This window comes from Lissotriton helveticus, chromosome 11, assembly GCF_964261635.1.
Source record: "Lissotriton helveticus chromosome 11, aLisHel1.1, whole genome shotgun sequence".
Classification (NCBI taxonomy): Eukaryota; Metazoa; Chordata; class Amphibia; order Caudata; family Salamandridae; genus Lissotriton; species Lissotriton helveticus.
Window position 1 is genome coordinate 160840328 of NC_136072.1, and position 13084 is coordinate 160853411.

Genomic DNA, 13084 nt, shown 5'->3' on the forward strand with positions numbered 1-13084 from the left:
GTAACGACTGAATTAGTTTGAATGATAGTATCCGTGTGAATTCTGCTGCACTTTTTTCTTGTGTCCACTTACAGTGTTTGTAAATTTATGTCTCAATTGTTTTTTGAAATTCTAAACAATCTATAAATTATATTTGCAAATAAAACAGCTATTAAATAGCACCAAATGCATTGAACAGTTGTCTATGCAGTGATGTTAAGACTGTGATTTTGAATGAGGTATCAGTATTGGCATTTTTCTTGCTATTAAATTTGAGTGGGCTCAGCCTTACTGATCAGAGCCAAACCCTGTTTTGCTACCGGAGCCACTGAAGGCAGGCATTGAAACATCAACAGATATGCTCTACGCCATGTTTGAAAGGATCTGGGATGAGGAAAAGGTGTCATCAGACGAATATATGACATTACAACGCAAACAATTACAAAGAATGCTTTTACATCGCAGTGTTTACAATGCAACTACCATTAAATCGCTTGATTTTACAACACATACAATTACAACGCATTTTTTAAAACTGCCATTACAATGCATTCTATTACAATGCATTCCATTACAACGCATACCATTACAACGCGTAATACTTTTAGTGCAACAGTAGGGTAAGAGTTGAATAGCGTAGGGGTAAAATGTACTATTCCCCCTCCAGTGAGTGCAACAGTAGGGAAAGTGTTGGATAGTGTAGGGGTAAAAATTACTGTTCCCAACTACCCCAAAACCTATACCCGCCCTAAAACTTAAAAATCTCCATTAATAACCTCATAATGCGTTATGATGGCATGAGTTGTAATGGCATACATTGTAAAGGCACTTGTGTTGTAAAAGTTACATTGTTAAGGCATTGCGATGTAACGCCAGAGTTGTAATGGACATTTCCCAATCAGACTGGAAAGAGGGCTATCTCGTCAAGATTCACAAGAAAGTTGAACTGAATAACTGCGCAAACTACAGCAGGATAGCTCTTCTATCCAGCCAGGCAAAGTGTTCAACAGAGTCATCCTAAACAGAATGAAGGAACAAGTCAACATTCAATTGCGAGATCAGCAAGCTGGCTTCGGCAGATATAGATTCTGCACAGATCCGATTGCAACACTGTGCATCATCAGTGAGCACTCAATGTAATAGAACTCATACCACTATGTCAACCTCAATGACCATGAGAAGGCAGTCGACAGTGTAGACAGAGTGACCCTTTGGAAACTCCTCTGCCACTATGGTGCAGCAGACAAAACTTGTAAGAATCACCAGAGACGCTTCAAAGGGAATGCCCTGCAAGGTAGACCATGGAGGACAACTCATGTACGCCTTCCAAGTACGGACAAGAGTCTGTCAGGGTTGTTTGCTTTTGCCTTTTCTTTTCCTGCTGATCATAGAATGGATCATGAAGACATACACAGCAAGGAGAAGAAAAGGAATCCAGTGGACACCTTGGACGCAGCTTGATGCACTAGACTTTGCAGATGACCTGGCCTTACCCTCCCATACCCATCTGCAGATACACGAGAAAACCAACAATATGGCAGACTTGTCAGTACAACTTGGCCTCATCATCCATAGGGGAAAAATCAAAATCCGGAAGGCTAACACAGCCAGCACAACTGCGGTCACTATTGTAGGCAATGCACTGTAAGAAGTTGAAGCCTTCATCTACCTGGACAGTGTCAGACAAGTATGGCAGTACAGAGGCCGCCGTCAAGACAAGAATCGGCAAAGCAATGGCTACCTTCATTCAGCTAAAGAAGATATGGAGCACCGAACACTGCAAATCAAGACAAGGCTTTTTAAAACCAACATACAATCAGTACTTCTGTAAGGAATGCTGACCACCAACAAAGTCTAGACCTTCATTAGCAACAATGGCCTATGGCAGCAGACTTTTCAACTCCCTGCTCATGAAGAAATCATGAAGACGCTGGTGCTGAATAGGTCACACCCTCCGCAAGCCCACATGAAACGTCACCAAGCAAGCCCTGATCTGGAACCCTCAATGTAATAGGAAAAGAGGAAGGCCAAGAAACACCTGGCACCGAGGCCTCGAGGCAGACTGCAAGGAGATGGGTTACACCTGGAGTCAGACTGAAAGAAAAGCCTAGGCCGAAATGAATAGAGAGCCCTGGTTGATGGTCTATACCCAAGGGGTATTAGGCCTAAGTACCCTGGGAGAGATGTTCATATGCAACATACAATTGACAAATCAGCAAGAGGAACCTGGGTTTGGGTTAACTATCACAGAGAACTATTTATTTTAGATCTGGAATTAGAACCTTTAATAATTAAAATGAATGGAAGGTAAATTCCATTCAATCACAGACTGACTCAAAAATACTCCAGAAAAAGAGGAAAATTGGGAGCAACCATGCGCAAAGGAGAAAGATTTATGACAACATGTTAGTCAACTTACTTTTCTTATATAACGTGAAGATATGTGTCAAGCAGTACTGATTGCTTTTCTCATCCTGAGTCCCTAGCAGTGGTGTTCAACAATTAGGTACCAGGCCGGTTTGAAGCCAATTTCATCATATTACAAAAAGGGGACCAAACCTCGTCTCTATCAGGAAGCCTCCATACCTTTGGTGGGAACCTCACTGCTTCATGGAAGCCAATCAACAAAAGCATTTATGAGTATGTGGCAAAGTTCTACCTGAGTACTATTTTACACACTCTTACACCTTATTATGAAGTGGACACAAAATATCTATCTCCTTATTACTTAAAGTGCAAAAAGAACATAGTCTTTTCTGTTTGTACTAACTGTGTATGAATATCTCCTGAGCATTTCTATTTTTAGGTTTTGAAGCCAAAACACAAAGTCATCTAAGAGTACGTAAAGAAGTGCATTGAACAGCTGGGAAGGTCAGTCTCCGACTTTATGCATAGACAGAAAAAACAGACATCACTGATGGGTGGGCGATTATAAGAAGTCTAAATGTCTGCTCAAAGGTGACTGTACATGTGGTTTTAGCAATATTGAGGGGGACAACACTGGTCACTTTGCACATTCAAATTATGGGGATGCTCTTAATCCGTTGATCTTATCACACAACTTAAATTTTTTATCAGATATTTGGAGAAAAGGATGGAAAAAATCCACCCACTTTCCTAGGAAGGGGTAAGGTCAGTACCATTGATTTTGTCCTTGTCTCAAGGGACTTGGTATGCAACCTTAGTCATTATGGGATATGTCACCTCCCGTACAACGACCATATCCCTATTATAATACGTTTCCGCCCCTTCTCTTGTTACAACACACAAGGTAGGACCAAGCCTGCAGTTAGTTATCAACCAAACAAGGGGGTTCGTCTAAACTGGGGATCAATAGATCCAAATAACCTTTTTAACACCTTGATGATGGAAGCCTCCAATGAGATCACCAGTTGTCTATCCACAGCGGAGGACCCGTCCAAAATTTGAGATAACTTTACGAAGATCTGTGAATTTACATCCTGCAGGCTCGTATCGAACAAACCCCTAAATGAGCGAGACGTGCATCCATGGTTTAGTCCTGAATGCACTAGAGCTCTCAAAGCCCTAAAACAGGCCACTAATAAAATACCACAAGATACTACTGCCATAAAGGAAGCACAACATAAATATAAGCTAGCCCTACAAGAAAGGAAACAGGTTATTCAAGCTAAAGCGTGGGGGGTCTAAATAAAGCAGCTGATCTGAAAGATACTAGACTCTTCTGGGTGTAGTCAACCAACCTTTTTTGTCGTACAACAGAACTTGTAGCATTGAGTGCCATGTCCCTGAGGTCGACTGGACCACCCACTTTTCCTCGATTTTTAATCCAGATCACAAAGTTGGTTTGTCCCTAAATGAAAACATGCCCGATCACCATCTTAATAACAAGGAGTGGATTATTGATCTTGTAGACTTAGCTGCAGTCAAAAAAGCTATTATGAGTTCTGCAAATGGCAAAGCCCCTGGGCCAGACGAGGTCCCAATTGATCATTTTAAAAACAAGGTGGAATTCTGGGCTTCCCTGGTCACAAATGTATTGAGGGCTGCAGTAAAAGGCGACCTTATAGATGCATGGAGTAACGCCATCATTGTACCCATCTATAAGAAAGGGGATTGCAACTGCCTGACATGTTATCACCCAATCTCATTGATTGATTCCATTGTAATGATCCTGGGAGGGTAATCCTGGGCAAATTGGAGAACTGGGCAGAGGCTAGCTCCTTGTTCTCCCCTGCCCAGTATGACTTCCATCAAGACCTAGGAACCCTTAGCCTAACTCTCATCATAAGCAAATATGCCAAAGCCAGGAGAGGGGTCATACATATGGCATTTAGGGACCTCTCCTGTGCTTTTGACCTTGTAGACAGGACCATATTATGGGGCCTGATGGAGCAGTTGGGTATTGATCCCCATCTAGTGGATCTGGTCAAACGCATGCATTGGGACTCTACAATGAGGGTGCGCTTTACAAGGAACAGGACTGTGCTGCCCCAATAAATGTGACTAGAGGGGTGAAACAGGGTTAATTTTCCTTTTTTGTATTACACATCAATTCCCTAGACACATCTTTACGGGCTTGCTGTGACGATGGTTCCAGGATTGGCATGCAGGCAGTCCCTGTGCTGCTCTATGAGGATGACACAGTTCTTTAAGGTCTGACTGCAAATGCCCTCCTAAAATCTTCTGAAAGAGTTTAGTGATTTTATGCTGAGATTAAAAGTTAAGGTAAATCAGTCAAAATCTTTTATCAAGTCCTGCAGTTCAAAACACATCAAGTCAAAAACATTTTCTTTATTGATGGGGACACAAATCGAAAGAGTTCCTTTTTTCAACTACCTTGCTATATTATTGGAGGCAAATGGATCATGGGACAGGTTACTTATCCAAAGGGCTCAAAAGATGCGTACAGCTGAAGATACAAAATTCAGATATGCAAAAAGGTTAAGCCACAAGCCGGTATATGAAATGGTCCAACTTTATAAAAGCAAGTGACTATAGGTGGGGTACTTATGGAGCCGGAGTCTGGGGCTGTACTGCATGCACAAAACTTAAAGTAGACAAAAATAGTTTTTTGCTCAGGCGTCTGGCCATTCCTAAATCCTCATCAAGCTTTATTTCACATTTGAAACTGGGCATAGGCTTCATGGAGGACCGGATCTCCATGGCCCCCTTCTATTATGGATAAAGCTGTTGAGCCCGCTGAATGCAGATTTCTCACTTAAGGTCTTACTAGACTGTTTAAAATTAGATAAAATTACTGCTTTTCTATCGTTGGCTTATGTGCAAAACACCTTCTATAACCTTGGGTATAGTCATTTCTTTGACTCACCGCAAAGCATAACTCCTAATCTTAAAATGGAAGTCAAGAAGACCTATGAAGCTTACAAACATGGAATTAGAGTAGAAAAATCTCTTTATATGCCCACAGTTACAAGATATAAGCAGATATCCACATCATCTGATATGGAGCCGTATCTGAACTGGATAGTAAACCCAGAGCACAGATTTTATCTCACTAGATTTAGACTAAATAAATTCCATTTTCTTGTGGCTATCCCAGTAGTCTGCTCCTGCTTTCCCTCCCTCCCATGCTGTTACTGTTCAATCAACTGTTCATTTTATGTTCTTTTGTACTTTATATGACTTTGTTAGATTGCGCTTTCTACGCCCTGCCCTTCTACATAAGTACTTTAATTCTTACAAAGAGGGTTTGATCTATATGCAAAGCTTAAAATTACACGGTTTGCACTGCTGTTCTCGGTTATATCCCTGCTGCTTTCAAATTGAGAAGACTCAATGCATTTGAATGATCATCTGCTTTGTGATGCTTTTAGAGTGTTATTTATATTTTATGAAGATGTAAATGTTTTATCTTGTGCTTTTATAGTCCTATAATGACCGAATAAAGATGAATTTGAAACCAAAAGTCGGGTGATAGTTATTTGTGAATTTTGGTAGTCTGAAGAAGAGACTTCCCACATCAGGTTGGCATCTCCTTTACTTCAATAACTTATAACATGTATTAAAGCATTATTAACATATCCTTACAAAAATTGCAATGCCTACAAATGTAGCTGACATTTATAGTCATCGAATCATGACTTAAGGATTGGACTAACACAAGAAATATGTTTGTGGTTAGATTAAAATTAAGAGTCCAACAGGAACAAATGGGCGTCAAGGTTTAGCCACTTACAGCAGGGAAAAAAATAAAAACCATGCCCTTTTTGACTCAGCCTCATTACAGAACTAATGAGGAAGCATAAAATGAGGAGTAGTATATTGAGCAGACAATAAAGCAGATTGAGCATAACCGGTGAATTTAAGAACATTGTATCTGTAAAGTGGCTATTCCGACAAACGTATGACACTGGGACTAAACAAACGCAAGATCATTAGGACAGTCATTACATAGGCCAATAAAGTAAGAACTCTAGCCAATCAAAAGTCAGAAAAAACATGTTTGCAATAATGTGAGCACTCCAATGGTTCAGAAGCATTATGTGGAGAAAGAAGGTAAGTGTTGAAACATCCAGCCGGTTATTACTGTGCATGCAAAGTGATAGAATTCAGTCTGGCCTTTTATCCAAATTAATTGGCGGCTAATGTCAATTAGCAGGTTATCCAGATATGCCACAATAGTCACTTGGGGGTTGACAAACATGCAAAATTGCACTATGAGTCACCTTTGTCAAGACATGGAGCTTATGTTCCGAAAAACTATAAAGTATATGACCATAAGAGGTTCAGAGGTATGCTTATAATCTAAGTTGATGGATGCATTTCCACTTAAAGTACAGTGAAGAAAGTGAGCTGGTGGTGGGCAACAGAAATATCCATTTGACCCGATAACAAGTTGGCCTTTTAAGGAGCCAAACTGATTGCGTTCCACCAGGCTACAATATTTACCACAAGAAATATTATAAAAGTGCTTGCAGTTTTTACAAAGTTCTGAATAGATACCATGTACACTACATTTTTGCACCCAGCTGGAAGTTAAGAAAAATGATTGCCAATAATATAAAGCTGATAATGAGGACAGGATTGGTCAATTATGGTGCAATCCAAGAAGAACATGTGAAAATAGATAATCTGCTAGAGGATTTCAGGGGATCAGTTTTACCTCGTCAACCCACCCAGAGGAAAGTGACTTGCCCTATGATATCCCAAGTACTGATCCCATATTACCCCTAAAAGAGGAGTAGCCAGGAAATGTTACCAGTATATTTAAGACCCAGAGAATATACGACTCATGACTGAATTGTATGTGAGATCAAGAAATCAGATTTGACTAAAAAATCTGAAATCCTTTTTTGAGTTCCTATATGACCTACTAGTATGGACCTCACTCTGTGGACCCAAAATAACAAAGGCAAAACGTTTTTCAGTCTTGCATAGAAGTGACTCTTTCATAAAATGTGACTGGTCAACCACCCTAGAATGGGTGTCACAGCTGTTATCTAATGCCAGGCCATGGCACAGTAGGTGGCAGCTCCTCCATCCCATTGACTGCAAACGTAATAAGGCCAAGAACACAGATAATGAGTAAGCTGCAAACCTGTTATCAATTGGAGCTGTTCATAATTTTAACTATTCTATACAGAATGTTACATAGATTTTAAACAAAGGTCGCCGAATACGTTTGCTTATACGTCACTTGACCAATTACTCTAAAAATCAGTCGGCATATTAATTACCAGACATGCCTGCATGCCTTCACCTCAAATAAAAGGGTGGTTTCCACGATTACCTTCACAACTTTCAGTGCAAAAACATCGCTTAAACTGTTTAAAAGACACAATCAATGCTACATTTAGTATGAACAATGCACACCACGGATCGTTTCAGATGGATCGTAGTCTGAGACCTATGGTGTGAAGTTGAGATGCATACAGAAAGACAGACATCTCACCTGAGCAGCAACAGACGGACAGGCAGATGATAAGGAAGATGATGAAACAGGGATGTCAGAATGGACAGCAGCTACAGTGACAGCAGGAGTAAAGATCAACTGTAAAGAAAAATACACAGTAAAGCTGAAGAAACCGATAAAGAATATCTTTACAAAACAGACATAAGGACATAAAGTAAACAACGTATTTCTCAAATGTATGATTTATTCTGCGGTGTATAAAGCAAAGATATTGCCTGCTGTGTAAACCCAAATAAGACACTCTCCTCTTTCACCTTTGTGATGAGTTATGTATAAGACTAGTTTAGCAGCTTTTATATCAATAAAATCGTGAATTTGACACGTCCCTTCCAACTTCAAGAATTCTGGGAAATTCTTAAGACTAAACTACTAAAAGGTGTTGCATATAGAGGTCGGATTATTGTAGGTGGAACAGATTGATATCACACAACGCTGCGTGGGAGACATTAACGCGATATAGAACATTGATCAAATGTCATCAAAAGGTCAAATGTCCAAAATTAGGGAAGCTTGAGAAAAGAGGAACTGACATGAAAAGAATAAGTACATTGTAGAGATGATAAGACAGAAAATTTGAAACTTGTGCCTTGAATTTACATTACCTATAAGGGTAATAATATTATATGTATATTAGACTCATACTAAAACATGAAAATAAGGCCTTAAGCATCATAATAAATGCTTGAGCTGCAGGAGTAAAGTTGGGAGTCTGATGCATATGACCTCAGAACAACAGTTATTTGTTGCATGCACCAACTAGGTGAACACGAGAATCATCATATCCATTAATGGGCTAACTATGCAGTCTGGCCACTCTAAACACACTGTGTGACTGGTGACTCAAGTTAGGGTCCACAGAACATTATCTTTAATAAGAGTCACTTCATGTATACCACATAAGTATGGATTTTAAGGTACCATTCCGAGGCTGTTGTAATGAAACAACAGACTCAGCACTTCGCTTGATCAGCTGGTAGCAGGTGGAGGGCACCGGCGCTCATTTTTCACCGTAGATTGTGATCCAGAAAAAAAGAGAGAAAGGCACCAATACAAAGAAGAGAAAGATATGGAAACCATAACAAAAAAAAAGAAATAAAAAATAACATACACATGTGAGATATTGAGCCATGGAGTGCAGAGTGATGTAAGAAAGATACAAGAGGATATAAAAAACTGGGTATCCTTTTATAATCAGCACTCTAGGAACTCACCAGCATGCCGCAGCGGCAAGTAGACTCCTTAGAAAGACTTTGGGCCCCTGCGCTTATTATTTTAGAAATGAAGCACTCTGCGAAGGGGGTCAGACTGGGACGACTCTAGGCCATATTGTAAAAAAGAATTCCCACCACTGTAGAAGCAAACTTGTGACTGTACTGTCAATGGTGTGGCACTAAAAGGCATGCAGATGGTTTAAAACTGCTTGATGGTCCATCTTTCATTACAACTGGATATGCCTGCATTTACACCAGGGACTAAGAACCACTCAGTATGATTGGCAATTTGTAACTACAGCCCCTACAGGAGGAATCCAAGTGTGTCTCTTGGACCTCCATGCCCCTCCCATGGGGGAAACAACAGGTGACACACTAGGGGCCTCAATTATGAGAGGGTTGCATCACGTTTGCACCACGCAATGTGGTACCCGGTTGACACAAACCTCTACATTAGATTTTTTAAGCCATACAAAGACAATAAAGGAGTAGCGCAATGTTGCGCAAATCGCTGCATTGAGTTACTCTGGCCTGGATACGCATTCCATGGGCGTTGCATGGGTTTTCTTATGCAACTCTAATGGATTTTGACGCATCCTGAGATTTACAAGAACTTGGGTATGCGCCAAAACGTACACCTGCGCAGTGGATGCATAACGAGGAGAAAATGCTCTATTTCTCGATGTTTCTTTCTGTGTCCTGCATTTTGAATGAGATATATACACACACATTAAATTAAATGCTACAAAACACATAGAACGAAAAATAAGTGCCTCATTTAAAAATAGTTTAACCTTTTCTAAACTTAAAAAATAAATATACCTATTGGTTTTTTTTATTTGTCTAGTTTCACATATATTGCAGGGTTCTGCACTCCAGAGACATCTGCACACATCAAACATACATCGATAATGACTTTGACTTTTGCAGGTATAAGCGAACCATATTATAACAAATCCCGCAAACTCCCCCCTCCCCCCCCCCCCCAAGATTGTGCCGAGTCCACATAAACCTGTCCATCACAAAACATCACAACTGGGGATACTGGTCCCTCCGACCTGTCCCACCCCCGCCACCACCCTCCAAGAAAGTACATCTGAATTGGTCCGATAAGCGTGCCTCTACTTCCTGTGGCGTGTCCAATAATAGACCCCGGTAATCTGCCCACCGCTTGAAAAGATCTTAAAGTGTTTGCGCGGGCATCCCCAGGCAAGGAAAACTGGTTGTTCTAACCCCATACAAAAATATAGCCCATTTTTCCAAGCAGCCACAGATGGGGCCCTAGGTGCCTTCCAGGCCCTGGCGACAGCCCTTTTTGCTAATGTGAGGCCCAGTTGTAAGAGGTGGCGTTTATAAATATTATGCATACATTTTAATAATTTTTACTACATAATAAATATAGTGGATAGAGCGCTCTCTGGTATTTTCTAGGCTCGGATTAGATTACCCCTGCCCTACCTATTGACCTCAGGACCACAGAAGTGCAGCATGTAAGACTAAGCTCACATGAAATTTGAGATTTTGCACATTTGTTTTTAACTGTTTAACAAAATTGAGACGAATTGGGTCTTAGTTAAGTTTGGGATCATTGCTACCCTTCTATTTCCTTCGTTCCATACAAGTGGTGCAATTTTGGATAGTGCATACTCTACTCTTAGCTAGTCTTGATTAGACCATCTTAAGGACTGACGCTTTGCGACTTTGCACCTTGGTTGGGGTTTGTTTAATCTGTTTATGAAATTGTGCTGATTGGGACCCATTTAATTATGTAAGCAACTCTTACTGCTTGTTTCTTCTGCTCTTCGTTCCGTCTTTGCTTAAGCACACGTTTGACATTTTTAAACTAATTTCCTCATATAATTTAGATGTAACTTTCCTGACAGAAACATTGATTCCTCTAATCCAGATGTAGCTTTAACTATACCGTCTGGCTTTTCGATAATTCACAAGAATTGACAGGAGCAGAGAGGGGAAGAGCGAGGGTAGGATCAAAGCTTGTTGCTGACTAAAAAGCCCTACAGAGCAACTACGTGCTCTGTAACCCCCGTCAGGCTGTAGACCTTCATACGGAGGGTCTTTCGCTACCGCCCAGTACAGGTCTACTAGGGCGTCACTCTATTTTGTCTGGTTACCACCCCACCAATATGGACCAGACTTCTAGTAGTGCACCATGCTATTCACATAGGTCCTGCTGAAGTGTCACATGACTCGTTAGGAGCAATACAGGCACGAAACATGTTGACCCATTTTACAGTGATAGCCCTCTAGGAACATTGCATCCACATAGGGCATCCACATATTTTTTACCAAGATTGAACTACCTTTAACATTACATTTTTGATTAGGACTGTGCCAGACTTATTTTAACTACTACATTCCTTGCACTACCCTTTGCCCTCTTACCTGCAAGCACCCCACGGCTTCTTCAAAAAGATCTCCGCAAAGAGCCCCGTTTACGGTGAGCCCGTCGGGCATTGCAGTGTTGGCCCGACGAGGAGAAAAGCCCAATGATGAAGCACGATATCCTTCGGGGTGTGTGAGGGCATTACGAAGAAAGACTTGTCTTCCCCATCCCCCCATGGCACTGGATACTGTGGTGTTTACCACATAGAAAGGAGGAAACAAGAGACTTCAAATGTAGATAGGTGGGTTTTATTAACCTCATCCACCAACGACAACTAACAACTGACTTCAAGAGAAGCCTTCATTCCAAGAGAGAATCCCATACAGAATTCTACAAGTTAAAGGTACAGTGAATATTTATAGCACAAAATGGCACATTATCACAGATACCTCTTGTAGCACAGTTTACTAGGAGCCATGTGTGCAGGACCTAATTAAATAACGGCTCCCGGTCCCACCCCCTTCTTTTGATACAGAGAGGGGAAGCCCTTCCCATTATTTACTGCTCGTCACTACAATTTACCCCCTATGAATTAAATAATCTGGAAGTTACCCAAGGGCTAGGTTTGGACATCAAACTCTCTCGCAATTTCTCCTTCTCGGGTGCTCATTTATTGGCCTCCAGGGTATTCTCCAGAGTATGCTACCTCTCTTGTAGATCTAATCGTTCCACTCTCAGCTAAATCACTGGATTTCCACCATCACTGATCATCTGGTTTCCCTTTTAAATAGCACATTCTCCAGATCAAACTGGCTTGACTTCATGTTTTTTGACAGCACTTGCAGTAGAACAACATAAATGTAAAATCTTTGAAAAAGGCGAAGGATTTACCCTCCATTGGAAAAATGCTTATAAAGCAGTATTAATAGGGTATCATGAATTAATTAAAAAAGCACAGTCAGATTTCTATTCTCAGAAAATTAAGTCATCAAGCAATGCCCCTCAAGATATTTTTCATAGTTAAATCATTTTTCTCTCCATAGGCCCGCAACACAGCCGTTATTGTTTTCTTCTTTGAGGAGAAAATTGAAAAAAATCCATCAAGATTTTACTGACACTATGAGTAGTGCCATTTTCTGGTACATTCCGTTACATTCTATTTCTATGTCAGGCAATACTCTATCAGTGTTTAATAACAGCACGCTGAAGGAGTCAGAGAATACGATTCTTTATTGAAGTTCTAGATCTCCCACTAATCGCCGTCTCTCTCGCTTTATGGCATTTATACCATAAATCCTGTTCTGAACCTGTTATTTAATCAGTCTCTGTGAGAAATTGGGTTGTTGGTTGACTGGGGTGTGAGCCCTGGTCAAGCAACAGTCACAATCCCTTGCAGGGTGAATCACAAAAAGTCACCTAATTAGCCGGTGCTTGGCCATTGGTAGACTGGCACCAAAAGCAGTCAGGCTTAACTTAGAAGCAATGTGTAAAGTATTTATGCAGCACACAAACTGTAATTAAAGTGAAAACACAACACAAGAAAGAAAAACAAATCAGTTTAGAAAAATAGGGTACATTTTAACACATTATTTGACACTAAAACAACAAATTCAGTAAAGCCGGGGTTATGAATTT

General features: G+C 40.6%; 1 protein-coding gene across 3 annotated transcripts in view; it reads right to left on the reverse strand.

Annotated features, from left to right (window-relative positions):
* PHC3 (polyhomeotic homolog 3) overlaps nucleotides 1–13084 on the reverse strand; it is a 627291-nt gene that overhangs the window by 452376 nt on the left and 161831 nt on the right. For 2 of the 3 annotated variants that reach the window (XM_078666126.1, XM_078666128.1), the window contains one exon: nucleotides 7874–7972. The exons of the other annotated variant lie outside the window; for it this stretch is intronic. In XM_078666126.1, the coding sequence (XP_078522252.1) occupies nucleotides 7874–7972 (99 nt within the window). The remainder of the gene's footprint in view (nucleotides 1–7873; nucleotides 7973–13084) is intronic. 3 annotated transcript variants of the gene reach the window in all.